General features: G+C 36.8%; 1 protein-coding gene across 6 annotated transcripts in view; it reads left to right on the top strand.

The window, feature by feature from the left end:
- Positions 1-24253, top strand: part of LOC117418159 (receptor-type tyrosine-protein phosphatase epsilon-like) — a 55506-nt gene that overhangs the window by 14956 nt on the left and 16297 nt on the right. For 3 of the 6 annotated variants that reach the window (XM_034030798.3, XM_034030802.3, XM_034030799.3), the window contains exons 2-5: positions 8804-9063; positions 20764-20876; positions 22908-23022; positions 23390-23463. In XM_034030798.3, the coding sequence (XP_033886689.2) occupies positions 20768-20876; positions 22908-23022; positions 23390-23463 (298 nt within the window). In that variant the 5' untranslated portion in view covers positions 8804-9063; positions 20764-20767. Of the gene's footprint in view, positions 1-8803; positions 9064-20763; positions 20877-22907; positions 23023-23132; positions 23261-23389; positions 23464-24253 lie in introns of those variants that run through there. The other 3 variants (XM_058985205.1, XM_034030803.3, XM_034030804.3) reach the window with 3 other exon arrangements.

The following is a 24253-nucleotide window of genomic DNA, read 5'->3' on the forward strand; positions in this document are numbered from 1 at the left end:
TTATGGTCTTTCAGATAGAAGTTATTTTCTATTGCTTATCACCTTTCTGCATGCTGCACTAGATTAATGGATCTTACAGTGGGGAAAGCGGATCTCTCCGAATTCAGATCACACAAAAAAAGATTACATTGCAAACATAAAACACGCCATGTGTTTGCATTCAAATAGGTCAGCAATGGTGGTAGTCATTCTGTATCTTCTATTAACAAATTGAACTAAGCAGCCATTAACCAAATGTGAGAGTCACACTAAAGTATATTAGATAATTTTGAATTAAATTACTTTTTGACTTGACTGTCAGTCAAAACGTGTTTCGATAGATTCATGCTTGTGGCATTTATCACCAAAAGAAAGAAAAGTAATGTTTTAATTGTATTAATTGTGTTGTGTTAAATCAGTTTAATGTGGCTGCATCTGTCTGGCTATGTTTGAACTTAATTAACTTGAACTGAATTGCTTACTGTAACACTGAAATATGGTCAACACACTTCAGGGCTTTTCTCTGTGCATGATCGTGCTGAACTTGCCAGCTGTTTAAAAATGATTTATAAAAACAAACATTGAGTCATTCTACAAATCCACACTGCAGTGTGTTTATTTCCTGTTGCATGAAATTAACTTGACTACTTAGATTTGGAAAAAAAAGCCACATCCTAGATTTCCCTCTGTACAATAGGAAAGTAAAACTGCACATGTGGTTTCATTAATAACAAATGAAGTAAAGGATAGCCGTTGATAAAACTGAGGTTATATGTAATGGTTCTGAGCATCAGTGAGTGAGGAAATATTGCATTCCACAAGGACTAAGTATTCTTGGGTATTTTTATATCTAGCATTATAACATCATGTGACAAGCAAAGACAGAAAATGTTTGTTGATATAAGTTATACATTGCATGTGTCTGGGGGATGCTGGTAGACTACCAACAGTTTGTATTATTATCTTTTCTTTACATACGTTTGAGTTTTTATATTTGGTTATTGGGTCATTGCAGCTCAAGTGGGTGGGGAGGGGGGGGGGGGGGTGGTTGTGTCAATAACATCTCCTCTTGCATTCACACAGCAGCTGCCCTTTTCACCATCACATGGGGTTTTATGTATCATAAACCACAAAAGGAGAAAACACCTCTTCAGAATTTGATCCACTTCAGCTAGACTGACCAAATTGTGTACAGTTATTATTATTATTATTATTATTATTATTATTATTATTATTATTATTATTATTATTATTATTTATTTCTTAGCCGATGCCCTTATCCAGGGTGACTTACAATTGTTACAAAATATCACATTATTTATTCTTTTTACATACAATTACCCATTTATACAGTTGGGTTTTTACTGGAGCAATCAAGGTAAAGTACCTTGCTCAAGGGTACAGCAGCAGTGTCTCCCACCTGGGATTGAGCCCACGACCCTCTGGTCAAGAGTCCAGAGCCCTAACCACTACTCCACACTGCTGCCCATATTATAATCTGTTCAGTGGCTCAGTAAACCAGCAGCTGATGGTATGATAGCAGTGGCATGATAGTGTGAAAGATGTTTGACGTGAAGCATAACATCAGAGTTGTCCTATAATGTAGGTAATATAATATAAAATTAGGGTCACTACAGTGAACTATACACTCACAATTCTCTTGCTAAGCCATTCATGGATTGTTCCCCTGAAGGTGTTCCATTTATAGAAGTTTCTAGAGGTTGTTGTTAGGCATTGACAAAGCATGTACTGTACTGTATATCCTGGACACTAATGTTATAGCCTGGGTACATCATAAAGGTCTCACAAAGTTCCAACGATTATTGCTCCACACTGTACCTGTTAATGTTTTATCCTACTGGATTGTGTTCCATTTACTGTACAAGGTAAGCACATGGAAACATTGTCTACATTTTAATTCGGTTAATTCTTAATTGTGAGGTACTTAATGTATAATTTAGTATCGTATGTGTTTACTTGGTTTAATGTTTAACTGTTTCATGCATGAAATATTGAAAATAGCTGAAAAAAGTAATTATGGACAGATAATAAATACATTTTTCATTGAATAAACCCCCCCCCCATAGCTTTATAGAGGGGGAAAGTTGGCATCCTCATATGAGATCATCATGCATTTGCATCTTCCATATGTCCCCATGTAAAGACTAGAGTCTGTCTGTATTGGTGATGTGCCATTTTCCAGTGGTTTTCCCATAACACCCTTGTATTACAGTGTGTTTTTCCTGTCTGTACCATGGTTTTGTTTTCTTCCCAAAGCGGCACAGAGAATAATAGACAGCAGTGAGTAGGCCGGGTCATGCAAATAAGGTTTTAACTGGAAAGAGTCAGACACTTGAATGTGTAGGCTGTGAATTACACCATCAAGAAACATCATTACAAAAACACTTGCCTTGTAAACTATGTAAGTCAGACATTTGTGTTCCAAATGCCTGCCATTTCTATGCTTGTAAAGGGAGTTTGGTAGTGAGGTAGAAGGAAATTGGTCAAGATAAATTAACCCCTCTCCCTCCTCCTTCTGATTGTCAGAACACAGGGGATCTATTAAAGCTTTCTGGATGGTCTTGGGCACCACAGATTTTACAAATTCTAATTCCCAGCAGCTTTGTTGCAGATTTCTATTACAGTCTAGACTTGAAAAGAAACCAACCCCCTCCTAAAATTAATTCGGCTGAGCTTTGAAGTTCAGGGAGCATGTTTTTATTATTATTATTATTATGTATTTTTTTTTTTTTTTTAATGAGCTAAAGTCTCTCAAAAAATAATCTCAACACCACAATCAATTTGAAAAGCTACTGTCCATGCAAATCAAAGTCACTGATGTACACCATCCGGTCTAATGACCTCCAAAAGGTGGCATCTGTGTTCTTCATAGTTTCCTACCTAACAGTTCATGTGCCTTTGTTAATAAATTATTGTAACCGACGAAATGAAGAAAAAATGAATGCTAGTAATGTTTTAATGTTTCTTTTAAGTTTATAAATGATACTACATAATACTGTATACCGGTATGGAGAGCTTTAGCAGAACTACAGTTTGAGCACTGCTTTCTTTTTCATAGGGTCTCATAAAGAGTTTATGGAAAATGCGATGATCGTTGTAAATAAATAATGTGCAGAGGCCTGGGTGTACCGACATCCTGTGGGTTCTGCTGCCGTGCTTCCCTTTTTCCCTTCTATTTGTTTTTTGGTCTTAGCTGCTCCTGCTTTCATCATGTGCTTTGTGTCACATGTGTATAATGGCTTGTTGATGAGTCAAAGGAAGGAAGAAAACAAGGGTGTACTGTCCTGAGGAGGTACAGTAGTGTCATGTTGTGTTCTGTGTTGCACCACAGTTTTTATACAGAAAACTCACAGGGAAACCCACAGGATATATATCATAGTTTTTTTTTTTTTCTTCATAGCTGTAACTTTCTGTATTTGTATATAAAAAAAAAATATTAATATAAGCAAGAGACATTTGTTTATGAATGATTTTCCTAGGTCATTTAAGATTGTTGGTTTGAATTCCTTGTTCTCACGCTGCCCTGCGTCACGCAGATTTCCTTTCTAAACGTTTTATTCCCACTCAGTGGTAGGCCGCGTCACTAATATAACACAGATGGTCAAATGACTCCTTTTCATATTTTTTGTTTTTGTACAGTCAGTTTACCTGCATTAACAAGCACATCCTCTCTGCTTACTGTACCTCAGTTTCCACAGGGAAAACTGACAAAAAAATAAATAAAACAAATTGGCTTCTTAGACAGAACTTGCTTTTGTGGTCTTAATTACTTTCACATTAGATACATAGGCCTGGATTTAAATTACGGTCAAATCAGAATGATTGGATTTTGACAGTGTTGTTACATGGAGTCTTGCTATGAAGGAGCTCTCTGATGGTTGAGTTATAAATAAAGCATGCACATACACGGGTGGTGGAAGTGTCTATACTGTGTATCTTTTGACAGATTACTCACCAAATACTTTGAGTTGCTAAAACTAAAATATGGAAGTATAATTTGAAATATAAGGAACAAAATCGGTATGTCATCTGAAAGACGTTTGCAGTGAAATCCCTCCATTCCCCACCCATTGAAACACAGACTCAAAGAGCTGCTATTCCTTTAACAAGAAGCAAAGCTGGTTATTTTCTTGACTGGATGTTCTTGCACAGTTGCTGGTCATTAATGCAAAGTGACACAAGACCAAAGCCTGATATAGCTGAATAACTGGATGATAAACCTGTCAAAGTCATCCAGCTGAGTAACATTTTCACATAAACAAAATGACCAGCATGTTTGTTTCCCTGTAGATTTGCCATTGAGGCAGGAAGAACAGTTTTCTTTTCTAAATAAACTGTACTCGACAAAATGATCCTCCAAGTTGCAAAACAGGCTTTGCTGTTTTAAAACTTGTTTCATCTAATTTGTGTTTCGTTTAGTAACGTCAATTGTGCATTATATAAAAGGCAAAAACATTTGTATTATTGATGAAAAACATAAACGGATCTTAAGACGCATTATCATGCATCAATCTCTGTCTCATTCAAGGAAAACTTATAAATGTATCATATTCAGCAGGCTCAAAAACATTAATATGTTGGGGTTGTGCTAAACTTAAGGCAGTTTTATAGGGTGTGTGTGCATCAGAATAACCTATCTGAATGTATTTCAGACTCTCAGGCCTCATCATCATACACACATTTCTGTATTCAATATGATTCTTTTGGGATCGTTGCATGGTGTGTGGTGCTATCTTAAATATTGACTGAATATTATTACCACACTGCAATGGTAATAATAATACCATCCATAACTGTCAGGATACTATATAAATCATCCTTTATTACAGTACATGTCTTTGATATTTCCCTTTTTTTTGTTGCATTTTGATACACAAATAGTAATTTTCAGAATAAGCAACAAGAACATCTTGTACAAAGCATTGACTACGGAAATCACTAATAGTAAGGGTTACACATACATACACATCATACAGTACATTATTAGCATCTGGCTATCAAATTATAATAAGTATCTTTTATACCCCTTATTTATTCTAGTTTTGCTGGTGGTGTGTGTGTTTTATGTTGCTTTACATACCCAATGTTGTCTCTTAATTCTCTAAGCCTGCTTCTTTTGTGAGCAAACAGAATGAAAAACAATTTCATTTTAAAACGATAACTCGGTGCATGACTTTTGATGCACTTTGATGAGGATTGCAACTGTCAGGTTGGAAGTGTTTTTTTTTTTTTTTTTTAAATCCATTTCACATTCTGTTCACTTTGGCAAATGGCCCACTCACTGTTGCTGTCGACCTTTGTATAATTACCAGTGTGTATTTTTTTTTTTATCTCTTCCTGGTGAAGTGTGGAAACAGAAGTGCTAGAAATCTGTTTTGACAAATAAAATGATATTCATGATTTCCTATTATGTGCCTAGAGCTGCAGTGCTTTCATAATTTAATGGATAATCTAGTTGCTAATACAATTATACCCCAAAATAATACTGTGACCTCATCAGCTGATGTGTTCATTTGACTTGGAGAACAAAATATGATTTGGAGGATTAAGAAGGAAGATAATGAACATTGAAATATAATTAAGAGAAACAGACTGCTGAACTGGTAAAACACAAATACTTTACATAATACAGTTTAAAGTAAATAGAAACATGTTTCAGCAGCTAATGTATAATTTACATTACAGTATTGCAGGTTTCCCCTGTGGAGTTGGCATATGTTTGTAATACAGTAGTACTTTTATCTTTAAATATTGTTCCTAAAGGGAATGTACATATACAGCTTGTTACTGTTAGAGTTTCAGAAAAGCTCAGCAGCTGACCTACAGTGATACCGAAAGCATATTCCTTCATCTCGCTGTCCCACCCAGCTGTTAAAAAAAACAAACAGTACTCAGGAAATGAGACAGGCTATCTCTGTCTGATTGTCCCAGAGAAATAAACAATCGAGCAACAATAAAAAGTGGGTTTGAGAACTCATGCAGCTTTCATGATGTATGCATTGCTGGATTATATTTCTACAGCTGGAAGAAAGCTAAATGCAAATTTGCCTTTTCACAGCTACGTCGCACATGACTTCATTTTTAAGCTTATCTCTTTAAATAAAAAATAAAAAAATGTCGATGAGTAGTCTTCTGAATCAAGGGGTGAGATGAAATCCCAGCTCTGCAGGTGCTCTGAGCCCCACTGTGGGATATGCTTAATCTTCTTATCTCGGATGTGTGCGTTACACAGAGCACAGGGAGGTACAGTTATTTGCTCTTGCCGATTACAGGGAGGGTGAGGGGGACAGACCAAGCCTCCACCTCATCATTGCGACAGGCTCCTCACTCTCTGATTTTGAGTATATTTCTTTATACCACTGTTAGAAATTAGAGCAATCTCATATTAGAATTAATAGTACATACAAAAAATAATAAAAGGCACATACAGTACACACAAGTATGCACACACACACAGAATAAACTATTTGCACTCTTGCTGGAGGGAGTTGAAATAATGCTTTTCTCCCATTGCTGTGCACAGCTCTAAGTACATTATTGTACAGGTTTAACATCCACATCAAATTGCATGAGCACGAATGACCCACAATGGTGATCAGGTAGAATGTGTCCCGGTTATAACTGGCAGCAGAGTGCATTCCTCATTAGCATGAGTCCAGGTTTGAGTACTTGAATATGGACAGAAAGCTTGCCAGACAATTTGTGTAAACTTAAAATGGTGAGTTTGTCGGGGATTATCAATTGCAGATCTTTAACAAGCTCATTGTTTCAGGTGGATGAAATTAGCGGTCCACCTTTGGTTTGCTCAGAGACTGTCCCAGAAATAAAATATTCTGGTGAATTTATTAAACATAAATTAAACATTTGCATAAATGCAGAAACGCTAATAAACGATTCTTAAGAACACATATAAACAGATAAAAACCAAATGCTTTAAGTATGTAAAGCTGCACATGTGGAAAATACTAAATTGAGTGTTGATTGTTACTTGCGGATGTACAAAAGCCTGCTCTTTGTTGTCACCCAAGGAAGGTGTAGAAACTATAATACGTGATTAAAAACTGTGTGATACAGGCCAACGGTTTAGCCATCCTGTAGTAGTTAGGGCAAACTGTGTACAGGTGTACAGTTAGTTAGCTTTCCAAAAGGAGATGGGTGTTTTGTTTTCTTTGTTTGTAAATATTGTAAATAAAACTGTGTTTGTTAGTCAATTCCTGGACTCTTTTGTGTGTGTCTGCAGTGAAATACACCGTTGCACCAGCCACACTACCACTTAATACAATCTCTGCTTTCTGTGAGAGTGGTGGACCACCTTACTCTCATTAAAGTGGTTTCTGCTTTAACCCTGTATCAAGGGTCAAATATGTTGAGAAACTGAAAGAAAGGCAATGATACAACCCTATCATAGACCTTTAAACAAGTGTGTGTATGTGTATCCCTGCACAGATTAATGAAACATTGATCAAGCAAGTAAATGTTCTTCCTTTGCATCACTATTCAAACATTGGTGTCCTTCATTCTCTGGCATCACTATTCAAAAACACAAGTTTTGTCATTTTGCTACACAAGTCACTGTTCCTAACTGAGCAATCCATAAACATGAATCCTAATTATGTCAAATGTCACAGTGCATGTGTTCTGTGCAGTGGCTTACTTTGTGAAGCCTTGCTTTATTGGACAGCTAATATTTAGCAAAAGGAATGTGACAGTCTTAAATGTTACACAGTGGATGTTTATTACAACTGCAGTGAAAGCTAGTAGAAACCCTAAACAGCTATGCTACACCGTCACCATAGCAACTGCTTGGAATGCATGAGGGCCTGAATTCTTTTGCTGCAGAGCATTCCCAGGTAGATAAATACATTGTGGCTGTTTGAGCCAATGCAAAGCTCAGCTGAGATATTATAAAGATTATAATTGGTCATAGTTTCCAAATATTGTTAAAATGTATAGTTTGTGAAAGGAAATATGGTGGTTTTCTTAATCTCTATACTGTAAGTAATGTTTGGAGAAGGCTATAACATGAAACCAGTGAAAATGACTTTGTTATAAGGGTATATTTTGCTCAGTCAATGTTTTTAAGACCTGGTTTGGGTTGCTTCTGTTTTTATTTGGTGGAGTGTGGCATTAGCTGGAAATTGTGATTGTTTCCACAATTACTATACCATGTTACAGAAATCAAACACAATGGTTGATGATACTGGACATTTTTTCCAGTAAAACAGTAATTATTTCTATTAATACCAAGACAGGTTTTGCAGTCAGTTCTTATACATTTTTTAATGTGCTTGCAGTGAGTCATTATTTTTTGATCAATACTTACTGTATTCATGTTCATTGAGATCCTTTATTAATTGTGCCACACCAACAATATAAATACGAGCTGTCTATAAGTGAAATTCAGGTCTTGTTTAAGTAGTTCTAAAAGTCTTTTTTTGCTTGTTTCACTTTAAAGTGTCTGTTTCTCTGACTGCATTGAGCCTCAAAATGACTTTATAAAGCAGCATATTGAACATGTTGTTTTAATTGGAAACAGTTTCCTGGTAGCACTACAGTCAGTTCAGTATCTTGCTTCATACCCTTTCAGGTTTAATGATTTTGTTCCCTTAGGGTAATGCATTGCTATTCTGCACAGTATAGGTTACATCTCTGCAGCCCTGTGCAGAAAGGTGTGATTGTGGAGCTGTGAATGCCTACTGTGCAAGGTTAGAGGAGGGGAGTGGGGTGGCGGGGGTTGCTGAATTGATTCTTGTTCTTGTGTTTATGGTGGACCTAATTAATTCCTTAACATTTTTTCGCACAGGTGGTGAGAATCCCATTAAGATCCCCGCTTAACTGAAGATCAGGATGTCTTGTTGAGTAAATTACTAGCACTGGATTGTAGCTATCGAACCTTGGCATCCGGACCACAGAATCTGCAGTGGCTGTGTTCTCCAGATAAAAAAAAAAAAAAAGGCACGCAGGGAGATAACTATGTGAATATCAGACACCCAGAAGTCAAACAGCAAACCGCTTGGTATGGAGGGTTTCCTAATCTGAATCACCACTACTTCTCAAGTAATTGTAAGTACATGGGGTGTTATTGCGTGTTCCATGCTTGAAGTAAGTACAGCTTAAATGCTAACATGCTGAATACTCCTGTAGCTTTCTTAATCTTAAATGTTAAAGCACGCCATGGGTTAATTTAGGTTCAGTAGTAAAGAGATTTGGCATTGGGTTACCGCATGTTTTTTATGTTGTTTTATACTTGAATTATTTTCCCAGTGCCTATTGTTTAATATGATATATCTTGCATTGTCTGGAAAGACTAAGGTAAATATTTAAATATTTTCTTCTACAGTTTTATTCAGAAGGTAAAATATATTAAACATCAAAAGTATATTGGCACATACTCTAAAATGAGTACTGTAATCGTAATGGGATTTCATTTTCTTTAGCCGTTTTACCAGATATGACTTTTGGTGTGGGTTCCACCTAGCTTGTCAACTGAATGTATTGACTTTTAGCAGCAGAAATCTATATTTTTCTAATACAGAAAATCATAAATTTGTAATGTGAGCTTTTTTTTGTATGAAATGACTCAGGTGTTGCAAATTGTTTTAAATTTCTTACCTGAAATAATTGCATAAAAATCACTTGCAGCTTTTTACATTTTGCTGCAATGCTTACTGGAGGCTTCCTGAAGATTAGAGTACATCAAATATGCAAAAGATCTGAATTGCATCAGATTTACAAATACATTTAAAGGATGGCTACATTACCTCTCAGGTGCTTGCAGACCTAAGATAGTACTGACAACACAGCATATTGTCTACCAGGAGTGTCGATTTCAGACAAGGACGATACACAACTCTTTGACTGCAGATCCTGGTGTCTTTATTTTTTTGTATTCTGTTGTGGGGTGCTGTAAGCCAGATGCCTGTTTGCCTGACTATTTCCTGCATAGCAAGCATAAGTTCATCCCTCTGTTGGGGAAAAAAACTCCAGCACAGGAAGACTTCTATTTGTACAGGAAACAGTCCGCAGCACAGAGCAGATGGGGAGCTATTGCCTGTTTTGCAGCATGGCCAGACCAGACATTTTGAGAGCTTACAAAACAAGTACAAATTAATTTCCTCACTGAAGGAGGGAAAAGAATATCTAATTAAAAATGCCAGCAATTCTGCTCTAAAATCATTGGGGCCCTAAATAAAATAAATAAATAAATATATAAAAGAAAGCTCTGCCTAATAGGAATGTGCTGGCTTTCAGTAGTAGGTAAATTACAAGGAAGCAAGCTGTATCAAACTACTTTTGAACTACGCAATTATGTAATGATTTCTGGCACTGATTGTCAAATAATGTACCATGATTAACCCACCGTATAGAAGATTGGCAGTGCAAAGCACATCCTGAGCAAATTGGTTTCTGTATAATGACTTTGGTAGTTCAACCCCAATCTAATCTGAAGACTGTAAAAGACTCTTGTCTTGAGTATAAAGCACTACAGTGCAAGTGACCCACGTAACTGGACTGTACTAGTAGTTCAATTTTGCGAGGACTGAATGATCAGCCTTGTCCTTTCATTGTCATTTCACTATAGGAATATGGCTTTCTGTAAGAATTGATTGACAGATGCAGAAAAGGAAATAAAATACTTACATTTTCAACAACTTCTGTAGTGTTTCAGTATTGCAGGATATACATTTTACATCTCAATTCGTGGACCTTGTATCAGTCGGTAACCAATAGGGAAATAACACCATTAGTCACTTATGTTGGGGTCATCTATTTCTGTGCTTTCTGTTTGATTGCATGTACAATAGCTTGATATGAGTTTTTAAAATTGAAGGCTGAAGTTGTTGTTTGCATGTAGTAGTTGTACAATAATGTTCTGTGATCAAATTATCATTTTTAACAATATCAGTGAGAAAAAGGAACACCAGTTTGAATTATCTTAGTTTTTCTCTTAAGTTAAAAAAAAAAATGCATTTAAATTTAGGGAGTGGGCACATTGGTATAAGCTGATATTCCACAATTTTATGGCAAAGAAATTTTGCCAGCCCTCTTGTGGTGTTACCAGCTTGCTTACTATACTATATTCTCTATACTAGAAATCTATATTACAAACCACAAAAAGCAGCGAGTGCTTACATACCCAAAAGCATATCCTAATCTTTCATTGCAGTGTTGTTGTTTTTTCTACTGCAGTAAGATCATGTCATTATTACGTGAAACATATCATATTATTATGGGGTCCTGTAATGAAAAAAAGGTAACTGCTGTATAGTTACCAAGTTACAGTATTTGCTCCATGCAATGCAGTCTTAAAAAAAAAAAAAAAGTAATTTTCTTCCTCTCTTGCGAGTCTCATTTCATACTGATTTGTGCAGCATTTCCACTGCGCTTTGATTCATATCTACAGTATAAACTCTTGCAATTAGGACCCAGAGCACTTTTCCAGCAAACAGACAGATTTACAGGCACTTTTACAGTGCTGAAACATTTCTGTCAAGATTGCGCATTCTGTATTTTGGTCATTGCTTTCAGATTCATGTGTCTCAGCACACTCGTCATGCCCTTTAGTTTTGTGCACATATTTATTTCCTAATTTATTTGTAGTGTTTTTAGTATCCACCTCTGATCTAACAGAATTACAAATGTCTGGAAATAATAACTTACAGTTTTCAATTACTGGAAACCAAATATAGAGCCTTATATATATATAGGTAAGAATTTATATGGAGCATATTTTGTAAAATATGATGACATATTTCATTGTTTATCCCAGGGTTCAATTAAAACTTGAGATTAAAACAGACAACACAGAATGATTCTAACCACTTTAGCCTAAAGATGTATTGTATATCTCTATCTAAGCTCTTACAACAGGTATGCCAGTGACATACATCACTGTCACGACTGTAAATACAAAATTAGAACTATCTGTATCATGAAGAAGACCTACATGCACCATACGCATATATAAGTTACTGTAGACGGAGAGATGCCATCAAACACCCCCAAATTCTGAGCACTGAATCTGACTTATTTTGTCTCTGTATTACAGTGGAAGCGTAAGTGTTGCGTTGAGTGCTGAAGCCAGCACAGGTGTATTTTTAATAGTCATTTTTGCTGGAATAGATACAACAGTAGAGAAGTCCTTTCTGCAGTTGGAACATCCATATAAACCTCACTTTCTGAACCATGTCATCTTACTCTGATTCAATTTGACAAGAGCATACAATACAAAGCCACATTTATAAAAAAAAAAAGTATTAATGAAACGTGTGTGATAATGATAGACTGTTCAATTGTCTGTGTGTTAGGAAAAAGGCACAAAGACAAGATGTGTCATTGTTTGTGCAAACCTGGCAGGTGCTCAAACACGAACAGGAAAGTCATGTTTTGTAACTATGATTAAACTATTGAGCTGCTCTGAGCTTGAGATAGGAACACGTTGTTTGGACACGTAACCCACTACCTGTCATTCTTAACGCAAGACTGGAGTCTGATTCCCTGGAGAGCAGGTGAACTCAGGCCCACCTCATATCATCTTTGGTAAACTAGTTACAACACAGTGTGAAGACTGTCAGGCATATAAGATTCACTTCTTACCTGAAAACACAGACGTTCTCTTTATCTGTTCAGGGGTGTTGTAAATGTTAGAAAAAATGCCTAGTCTTTGTAGAAAGGATACTGTCTAATTTAAGTACCCCCAAATAACTTGATTGTTTAGTGACATTTTGTGTTGCCCTTGTTGCTCTCAGGTTGAGCCATTGTGCTTTGGGGTGATAAAGTTGTAATGAACTGGCATCTCATCCAGATTCTGAGTGACTTTAGAATCCCATGTTTTGAAGCCAGCCTATAGCTATAGATTATAATAAAGCAAAAAACACAGTTATTTAATGACCTGTTTCAACCACAGAAAATATAATTCTGTCCCATAGGACACCACAGTAAGGAATTGTCATCTCAGTTGATTGAATTAAATGGAAAGGCTAGGCCTGAAAGCAGACCGCAAACCATACGGTTCAAAGACGAGCATCTTGCCATTCAAATAAAGAGCAAGCTCTGTAGCGAGAGATAAGTATGTGTCTTATGTTGATGTCTGCATTATTAACTCATCAGCTGCTAGGAGGAGATTCATTACAAAGTGACGTGAATACACTGCACTCATGTTGTTTCTAGTAATCTCAATCCAATTCAGTGGCCCTGATTTGAATAGTGGATAGTGAGTCAAAGCAGCAAAAATCATACTTTTGATTATAGGTTTGATTGGCTAAGCAATTACTTTAGCCGACCATGGTTGCTGTTATATATCAATAGGTTTCAAGTGATTGTCTCAAAGCCACTTGTTAGTGATTCAGTAAATTACAGAGGCACAGGAACTTTATTAGCAAAAAAGGGGGTACATCAAGATCAAGGGTTTAACCAGGTTTTGAAGACATCTATTCCAGTGTATCCAGTTCATGCTCCCTCCTGCAACAATGCTGGTGCCCTGATTTGAAATGAATGGTGCATTTAAATACCACCGTATACGGTCTCTTAAATGTATGTATCACGTAAGAAAAAGGGTTTGATTATACTGGTCTGTTTTATTGATCTTCGAATTGGTAGTCAGTTTGATGAGTAGTAAACTTCAGGCAGTAAAGTTCTTGAGTCAAGGAGAAGGAGGGGGTCCACACCCCTTTTCAGATGTTCCATGATAAACTTCTATGCCTTCTTTTTCAACTATCAGATTTATGCAAGTATTTCAAAGCAGGAACTAGGACCTGAATCCTAAAAGGAAGAACAGATCTAGTAAATCAGCTCACGATGCTAAAAAAAAAAAAAAAAAAAAAAAAATACAGATGTTATCATAGCTACGAGGGACATATTGAGTTTTGTGGGGCCATTTTCTCAAATTTTGTATGCACATTGATAGTAATACCTGCTCCCCCCCCCCCACACACAGGGAAAGTCACTTCACAGTGCTGCTGTGTAAATTAAAATAAACGATAAAAAAAAAAAACATTTGTAGAGCAATGAAAGTTGGAAAGTAGAGGCCTCATATCACAGACAACACGAGTCAATTACTTTTACCATTGGCCATGTGTTTTTTGTATTACCTGTTTAATATAGCCACTGTTGGTCTTTCTTTATATTGATAATTTTTAACTGACAGGGTTTATACAAACCTACTCAGTATCACCACTCAATTTGTCTGTGGATGGTTTTTCAACTTTATTATTATTATTATTATTATTATTATTATTATTATTATTATTATTATTGGTTTATTTAGCAGTGAGAAGTAGCCAAGTGAGTTGATGTAATATGCATATAGTACTGTATAGTAAATGATTCTCGAGCCCTGAAATCAGATCATAGCCTATATCTAATTCAGGTGTTGCAATCAATCACCATTCTGATAGGATCAGGTCCACAGACCCTGGCTGCTTAGTGAAACACAGAGCACAGTGGTAGTGATTAGCATTCTGCTGTTCTTTCACTGTTATCTGCAAAGCTTGTAGATTTCTAAAGAATGAAACGCATGCATTTCCTGGATCTGCTGTCCTGGAGAGATTAGAGTGGCGTTCAAGGTTACTTCTGCTGTCATTTAAAGACTGAAACAATAGAAAGGTAATTAGCTCTTCACTGTCACTAAGCAGCACGTTGATTGTCACCTGGATGTTTTCGGGGTTTAAGTTACTGCAGGACACTTCTTGAATATTAATGGGGAGTGAAGGTTGTGGGATCAAATCTCAACAGGGGTTCTTACCAGAAGCCTGCATTTCAGCAATTATATAAACATATGTGGCATATATGAAAAAATGGGGATATTACCCACATCACCCCCCGTATAGCCAAGCCAGAGAAACAGGTAGGACTTGTTGGGAATTTTATAGTCGCTATCTGTCTTTCCTGTTTCTGTTACCGTTAGAGTTATGCTATTCCTTTCAGAACAAAATTTCCTTTGGCTTTGCACTTCAAAACATGTGGTTTAATCTTGTGAAGGAGAATACGATGCCTGCATGTTATCTTCTGTTTAAATAGGCACTGGTTCACATAAATGTGACTGAGCCATGAACCATTCAGATACTGCAAGTGTCCCCCTCTCTATTAGCGTTACAAGCACTTTTCTGGTGTATGTTTAATGTTGCACATTGCTGTACACAACCCATCTCTGAATACTGTTAAAAGTGAAGGAACGAATGCTTTACAATCCCAGGTTTGTTTCCTCATTGGGGAATGACATCATATCCCCAATGGTACTTGATTACCCTTGATCAGTGCATGGATTCGTTTTCAAACGGTGCCAACCTGTGTCGAGATAGGAGACACTCTAACAGTGAAACACCGGAGCGGTTAAGTTCAGAGTGAAAACATGCATTTAGGAGTTAATAACAGATAAAAAGTTAGCGCAGGGTTTAGTCGTTTTCTGTTTAATTTTTTTTTCTCAGAGTGGATGGTGTTAATGGTGTTTTCCAACATGCAAACTTAGATGCTGTGCCATCCTGCTGCGTCGTTCTGAAACTGAGATAGTTCAAGAACACAACATGAGAGTGTTGGGAGACTGCTTATAGACAGACTTTTCTTCATAGATGTTTCAAAGATTAAAAAAAAAAAATACATGAAATGAAATGTTGAATGAACCAAGGCTACAAACAAGGATGTCAGTTTTTAGAGGTTAGTTTTAAAGGCTGCAGTTTTTCCCCCTGGAAACACTGATAGCATGCCTGGACCCTGTGTTGTAAAATAATGGAGAAGCCTGCCATGTACTGCGTAGCGTCACACACAAGCACCATTCATCAGTGAGGACAGGCTTTTCAGAACAGTCGTTTTGGGGTTATCTTATGGATAACACTGAAAGTTTTTCATTGTTCCGACAAAAACAAAAAATAGAATGTGTTTTAGTGCTGTAATTGATAATTACATTGAAGCATGGAACACTGGGCTTTGAAATGTTTCAGCAGTGTTTAGAGGAAAGGATTCATTAGTGATATCTAATAGACAGATTCGGTTTGTATCGTCATTCCGCTGTAATGATGTAATGAAGCCAGTACTCCGCTGACAGTTGTAGAAAATAATGGCCATTTCCACTCAAATCAAAACATCACAGCCTGATTTTAAATCAGTTAGCAATCTCAAATTGTTAAGTAACGCTATAAGAAACTAAGCGGTTAATTTGATCAACCTATACCTGTAACCCCACTGGGATAAGCCACAGCTTTATTTATGTAGAGCACCCTATAGCACTGGGAAACCACCCTCGATCGAATCAGCCACCTACACTGTGGTTATCCTGAGATGCAATTCAGAGGGATTCCCTGGTGCTGTGAAAAGCTCTAAATGAAACCAGCTGTGGCTTACCCAGTGGAGTGTACAGCAAATTTGTTAACTGGCACATTGAAACCAGCTGTGGCATACCCAGTGGAGTGTACAGCAAGTTTGTTAACTGGCTCATTGAAACCAGCTGTGGCATACCCAGTGGAGTGGACAGCAAGTTTGTTAACTGGCTCATTGAAACCAGCTGTGGCATACCCAGTGGAGTGGACAGCAAGTTTGTTAACTGACTCATTGAAACCAGCTGTGGCATACCCAGTGGAGTGGACAGCAAGTTTGTTAACTGGCTCATTGGTGTGTGTCTTGTGGATTAATCCAGAATGATTCGCTCAATACAATAATTAGTCAGTTTAATGCTAATAATAATAATAATAATAATAATAATAATAATAATAATAATAATAATAATAATAATAATATCTTTATTTTTATTTATATAGCGCCTTTCATAATGGACCACCATCACAGAGCGCTTTAAGAGGTAGGCTGTGAACTGTGCATTGTTTGCAGAGTCACTTACTATAGGACTTTGATTTAACATCTCATCTGCAGGATTGAGCACAAGGAGGTGAACTGACTTGCACAGTGAGTCAGTCAGTGGCAGAGGTGGGATTTGAACTGGTGACGTTCTGGTTACAAGCCCTGGACTTCAACCACTGGATCACACTTTAACTACTGGACTACACAATTGTTAATTAGACTTACAGAACAGCATGCAATACAAAAAATGCATTACCAATTTTGTCTTCTCTTCTTCCTGAGTTCTAACAAAAGAGCTCTAAATAACCCTTTTATACCTAACCTGTGGTTCCATCATTCTTCAACAATTCTTTTTTTTTTGTTAATTGTTCTCCATTACAGGTTGGTATCCTCCTGTACCCTCTCTCTCTTGCTAATAAGATATATTACTACAAGAGATTACACAGACATTGGTACAGAAGAGTACAATATGCCAAACCCAAATAAGGAATGTGTCCTTATAAGTAACCTTCTACAAGCTTGCCTTTACGTTGAGCATAGCAACATAGAAAATAGAAGAACAATAGAAAAACAACTCGTCATCTTGCAATAGGTTATTTAAATCAACTCCTGTGTCAGAGAAACATGTTTTAGTTCATTGTCTTTATAAATTCACTGTGCTATCACATCTCTTCATTCGGCTTATCTGATCTGTAAGTGGATTACAGTCATGAGGCGACATTCAGCTTGATCAAAAAAACTAAAGAAAAGCGCATTAAGTATTATTGTGCAACAGAGATACATATTGTCTTATAAATATAATCTTGTACAGTAAGTTGTTAATGCACATCACTGAGCTCCGCCAGGGCCATGTTCACTTTAACAGCTTCTCACAAAATGAATTGATAATTACTAGAGGGTTTCTAAAAGCTGCAGTAACATTGTTATAAGCGACAGCATTTTAAAGCCTGCCCTATAAGCACAGTGTAATGATGATCCAGTACTTCAGAAGTGAATACTAGCTCTGATGTGGGTCACGGCTGAAAAGGCTACAAGGCTGCACAACGTATACAAAGCATATGCACTGCAAAGTATCTATACTATAGCTGTATGTGTGGTGAGCTCCACTGAGATCACTAACATGGGTTCCTGTACTGTCCATTCTAACACCATGGCCTATCTGTAGCCATGTGTTTTCTTAAGAAAAGTCACATTTGTAATTTTAGTAGTATGTTGTCATTGTTTTACACCTTTGAGGAGAATTTCTGTGTGTCGGAGTATTCCTTATAGTATACTGTGGTGTTTTTGTTGTATAACATACCCTTGCTTTTTCATTTCTGATTCAGAATGAAAAGAAGTTAATGTGAAATTCCCAGTCATCTAATGGTGTTATTGAACTCCTGTATTCTTTATTTATGATGTGTCCCACTATTTGCATGTATTTTAGTTTAAAATGCAGAATATAGTCAGTCCCCCTAATAACCTCAAAACATCCATATAGCCCCAGACAGATATCTGAGTGAGAGTGTGGCATTTCAGAGGAAGAGCGGATCTAATTACAGTTCAAATCACCGTTCTGGTGAAGAACCAGCAAGAGGAAATTTAATAACAGCCCCAGAACATATTATTCAATTGAGCTAGCAGTGGTGATGGAAAGCACAAAGATTGCTACAGGTTTGAGTGGGGTTACATATTCACAATATTTACACAGTACAATCCATTTTAGCAAAGTTATGTATTCTGCTTGTGTGTTATATACAAGGCACCCTACATAGTGCAGTATATAATATGGTGTTTTTTTATATTTTTATATAAAACATGCAGCCTGAGGTAGCTCTTATGTGCATGTATTACAGAGGGTGCATGTTAAAAAATGCAACCCAGTATATTTTCTTCATCTTAGCAGTCATCTTTAAATGACTTTAAGCAGCAGAATAAATAATTACCACAGTTGTAGCAATAAAATAAGAGCTCATGTACACTCAGCAGTACATAACAACACTCTAACTTTATCGAGGGTTCTGGTTATGTTACCAGAACACCTGGGACAATCTTGAAGCATTTCATTTGTTGTCACGGTAACAGAATAAAAAAGACAGGGAATAAGTTGTAGATCTTGTAACATTAGGATATTTGGTATCTGATGTCTTGAAAGCTAATTTTATTCTAACAGGATTTCCTTCCTACGTACACTTCTGCATTCCATGAGTCCCGCAGCTGTGTGGTATGTGATGCACACATGAAGGAATTATTGGTTTACTGGAACAAGGGTTATGGGAAAGTTCTCACTGTTAAATGTGCAACTGACGGATTTATTAGGATTATGCAAGTGCAGGTATCAGGTGTTTCTTTCTATCAAAAATAAAATATATAATTCAGTATGTTAACCAGAACTACAAAAGCTTAACAAATCTGTTCTACTGTGTAGTTTCTTAACAGCTGTTTTCTTTTGTAAAGGGATTCGTGTTTTTTTTGTGAATTAAAAGCAAGTGGTAAGTTAAGTTTTTTCAAGGAACTGTAAATGCGCGGAACAGTGTTGAGATGAGGTTGTAAAGGATAAAGCATTTGGGTCATTCAAGACTCTGTTAGATAATATCCTTGGAGAAATGCTGCCCTAAAAAAAGGAAGAGCTTTGAGGTCGCACAGCCTCAGCTCGTTGCCAACATTTCTGATCTTTTCCTAAATATAACCACAGTAGATCGCTTCGTTATACAGCACAGAGCAAAAACAGCATGCAATCAGTGTGAACAAGCTGTTATCCGTTTATTTTGCAGGGGAGAGTATATATTTATTATTGACTTCTTTAGAACAGCCTTGTGTGTAAGCAGTGGTTGTGATTCAGACCCTGGCATAATGCCTGTTTGCAAACAGATTGCAATTCACAAACTTCCTGTTTATGCCAAGGACATACAGCCTGCTTAAAACAAGTGTAGCCCAATTATCTGAGCTGCAGTATTTTATGAATTGATTCCCTTTGTTCTTGTTGGTTGCATTTGGTTTTTATGCATGAATCATGATGATATCAAGCATTCAGAGTGATATCTGGCACACATTCATGTCACCCTATTGTACACAGACGTAAGGAACATCCTGTATTGTTGTAACATTCCTTGCTGCATATTATGTTTTTTCCCTTCTGTTTCCTGGCTAGTGTCATGTCTTCCAGAGAAAGCGTGGTAGTACTGCACTGGGCTGTGTGCACAATATGTTAATATTTCTTGGAATGCACTGATTGCTTTTCTCTGCAAATGACACGGCTTAGAAAAGGCTGTTGTGTAAGTTAGTAATCAAACCTTTTGCATCCATTTCACTAACTGGAGTTCATCACCATATATATATATATATATATATATATATATATATATATATACATATATATATATATATATACATATATATATATATATACACATACACACACACACCATTAGAAGCTAAATAAATCAACGTCATGTACAGTTCTAAAACTAATACACACTAAGTGCGCCCTCTGGGGGTCTGCATAGAAATTGCACACTTCAGAAAAAATATCTCTCCACCTGAACTCTGTCTTTACTTTACAACAATTTCCACCCATAAAGCATTGCATTTCTCCAACATTTTTTAAGCTATAGTAGACTTTGTTTTTTAAAAAAAAAAAAAAAAGTCTTTTGAAATCAGGAAAGAAAAATTAGGGGAAAAGACAGTAAGGATGAATTATCAGTTGCATTGCAAATACTGTGCAAAAGTGTAATTGGTGAGGAAAAGCATGTCAAGTATAAAATCGTAGTGGTGATGCAGGTTGTTAGCATATCTGGTGAAAGCAGAGTTTTAAGTGATGTCTTTGTATTGCTTATATAGTTCTTGGGAATAAAAAAGTAATGTATGTACAATATTGCAAACCTGTTTACTGTAAATTCAGGGTGTTTACAAAAGTGGTTTCTTTATTTTGCGTAATGGTTTCCTCAATCAATCTTGAATTGGAGGAGCTTAATCATTTTATGTAATTCTCTGCAGAGTTATGATGGACCCGTTTCATGTGCCACTGCTGGCTTCGAGTCTTTTTCTGTCTGCCTTGACCACCATGACACTGGCCCAAAACAACACAGGCTCAAACAGCACCAGCAACAGTGAGTAGATCTGTTCAGACTGTCTCAAAATACTACACAGCGTGACTGTAGCATACATAACCATAGCAGACGAGCATGAACGCTTGAGATTTAGGTGACTCAGCTATGCGTGCAGGGGAAATGCTAACCAGTTGTATCAGTCCTACATGCGTAATACAGTTTAAGTTCAGTGTATCTCATTATTTACATAGTTCATTTACAGCAGTGTTGCATAACTCCAGTCATGGAGGGCCGGTGTCCCTCCTGGTTTTTGTTCTAACCATACCATGCAGTTGGTATGAAAACCTGCAGGGACACCGGCTCTCCAGGACCGAGTTGTGCATCGCTGCTTTATAGTAACATGAATAAAACATCAAGAAATACTCAAACTTCCAGTCTCTCAAAATTGAAGGGCAGTTGCCATTTTGTTCCATGCTTGTTTTGTAAAACTAAAATGAATGTTATCAAGTGGTTATAATCTTCCATATCCGAGTCAAAGTAAATAATGATGGGAATACAGACACTTCATATTGAGTCGGCTCCATTTAAAATCTGATGATGCACATTGAAAGTATGCAGAAATACCAAGAAACATCATCACGAAACCGCACCATGTGAGACAGTAGTTATTCCCACCAATTATCCATATGCATCACAGCATATTCCCTAGCCTGATGTGTATATGTGAACCATGGAATATTCTGTTTGGAATGTGTTGGTAAAGAGCTAGTCATAAAATCCCAGAAGAGCACCGAAAGCATGTACACTAAACTCTCCCCTTGTGACCAGCTCCAAATCATGACATGACAGGATTCTCTGACGCTCTCCAGTCCCTTTCGTAGATAGAGGAGAATTCCCACTATACATAATAGATATATATTACAGTACATGGCATTCTAACCAGATGTTCCCTGCTGAAGTTCTTCAGTTTTGAACTAACAACAGCAGCAGTAGCAGCAGCAGCAGTGTTAGCCAATACTTGCATAACAGAAACTGGCATGTATACTAGCACAGTGTATTGTAGTATACACAAACCATTAGGCCTGGTTAGGTTAAGAAGTGCTTTGAAAATTAGAATAAATTAAGAAAACCACTCTAAAACGAACAATGTAATTAATAAAAATAGGCATAAAAAGTGCCACAGCACTCCAGAGAACTTGGAAATAACATAGGTTAAAGTTAACAAAGAGTTTCATAAACAGGGCACATTTGACCCATGTGGGAACATATTCATATCTCAGATTGCTCAAATTGGTAATGCATGATCTACCATATTTGGCATATTAAAAATAAACCAAAATGTGCAGCAGCTGGATCTAGTATGGAGTTGCCAATGTCTGGTGCAGAACTAGATCCATGAATGCAAACAGCCATCAAAAAAGAAGCAGGACCAATCATTAGAATCTCTTGAGAACAGCGTGGTTTCCTTCCCGAGTCTGAGTGGTTATGAGAGGAAGGTTACAGCTAAAGAAAAATAGCAGAACAGGAAGTGTAGGAACGTCTGCAAAAAAGTACAGTTTTAATATAATTTCTAGACTCCGAATACGTGGTTGACATTCACCAACAACCTGACAAAATATACAAAAACAGGAACATTGTACATGTACAACACATTGGAATAATCAAAGCCAGAAAGCTGTTAACATAGGCGTACACATTGTGGTAATATTGTGCTACACTACTTTATATTCACATGGTGTGGGAGTCTGAGAATAACCAAAGTCATCTGTAGAACTGTTTGCTTGTCCCCATCGACTCCCATTATATTCTGGCCAGGACATTTCAATCTGTTCATAACAAGTGGAGGGTGACATTAATACGAGTGATATTAAAGGGGTTTGATTGTAAATGTAAACTAAGGCATGATAGGTGTATCGGATCTAAACTTCACATTGTTGTAGCAGCTAATTAAACCAGGTGTCAGCTTAAACCCGGCATGCTGCACAATTTATAGGCCAGGAGAGTAGTGCCAGACTCAAATCTGACTTGCTAGTGGTGGCTGAAACTAGTTCTTTTCTTCCTGGTATACTAATATCAGCATTTTGTGTTTAGATCCTGGAACGAACACAGATTCGAACACAGGTTCGAACACAAACATTGTCATGCCACTCCTGGTGCTGCTCCTGCTGCTTCTAATCTGCATTCTTTCAGCTGTCTATTTTCTCAGGTAAGAGGGCGTTCTCAGAGAGCTATGGGGATTGCTAGCTGAGACAAGTGCTGTTCCTGTATCCGCCCCCTAGGCGAGGCCCAGATTACTCAGTAAGCCTCTCTGAGACAAACTGAAACCAACTTCCAGGAAGGGCATTTTCTGAGCTGAAGCCTGTCAACTGGTTAACAACATACTGTATGTAGCCAACTAACTCTGGATTTCTGATGAGAAGAAGCAAGCTTTCAAGTTTTAGATGGTTTGTTGGATATATATATATATATATATATATATATATATACATATATTTTATAGTAAGACCTGTTAACCTTGTGCAAGTTAGAAATGTAGTCTGTTAATATTTGTTTCTGATTTATTTACCTTGTAGGTTTAGAAAACAGAGGAAGGCAGATGTCACTACTGTGGACAAGAAGATACCAAATGGCATTTTAGAAGAACAAGGTAGATTTACAAGCTTAATTATTTAGTAGTTTGGTTAGCTGTACACTTCACAAGGAAAGAGCTCTTAAAGTAAGGTTTGTTTGGTTGATGTACAAAACAGGTTATTTATGTGGTATGTTTTAATCTAGGAGATAAGTATAGTGTTTCCTGTGGGGTGTAGCTTGTTCTGTAGCTTTGTATCTGACTGAAATTGACACTTGTTTTATATGGGGAGGCTTAGTCAGAAGTCGCACATAGACACAGACAAAGTAAATAAAGTCTGCTGGAGCATAATATGAAAGGTTGTGTTTTATATTTGTGTGTGTGTGTGTGTGTGTGTGTGTGTGTGTGTGTGTGTGTGTATATAGAGGGGAGCGAAAATTTCTGTGGGCGGTACAATCATCGATCATTTTTTGAACAATTGTATTTTGTGTGCCCAATTAATTGATTGCTATTTGGAAGCTTAACTGACAGCACTAGTATGTGTGTGTATATATATATATATATATATATATATATATATATATATATATATATATATATATATATATATATATGAGGTAATAAAGCTAATTTGATTCAATTAGGTAAATAAAGTACACAAGGTACAGGAACCTCTTTTTCACCATATTTATTATATTTTGTTTGCTGTTTGCTTGTTTAATGTAGGTTCAGTTTGACAGGTTCTGCTTTTTTCATTTGAAATACTGATAATATCTAGGATAGTACTGTACTCCTCATCACAAGGTTCTCAGCCTACTGCAGCCATGACTAGAGCCACCTCTTCATTCAGGAAAAAGAAAAAAAAGAT

Source organism: Acipenser ruthenus, chromosome 13 (genome assembly GCF_902713425.1).
Source record: "Acipenser ruthenus chromosome 13, fAciRut3.2 maternal haplotype, whole genome shotgun sequence".
NCBI lineage: Eukaryota > Metazoa > Chordata > Actinopteri > Acipenseriformes > Acipenseridae > Acipenser > Acipenser ruthenus.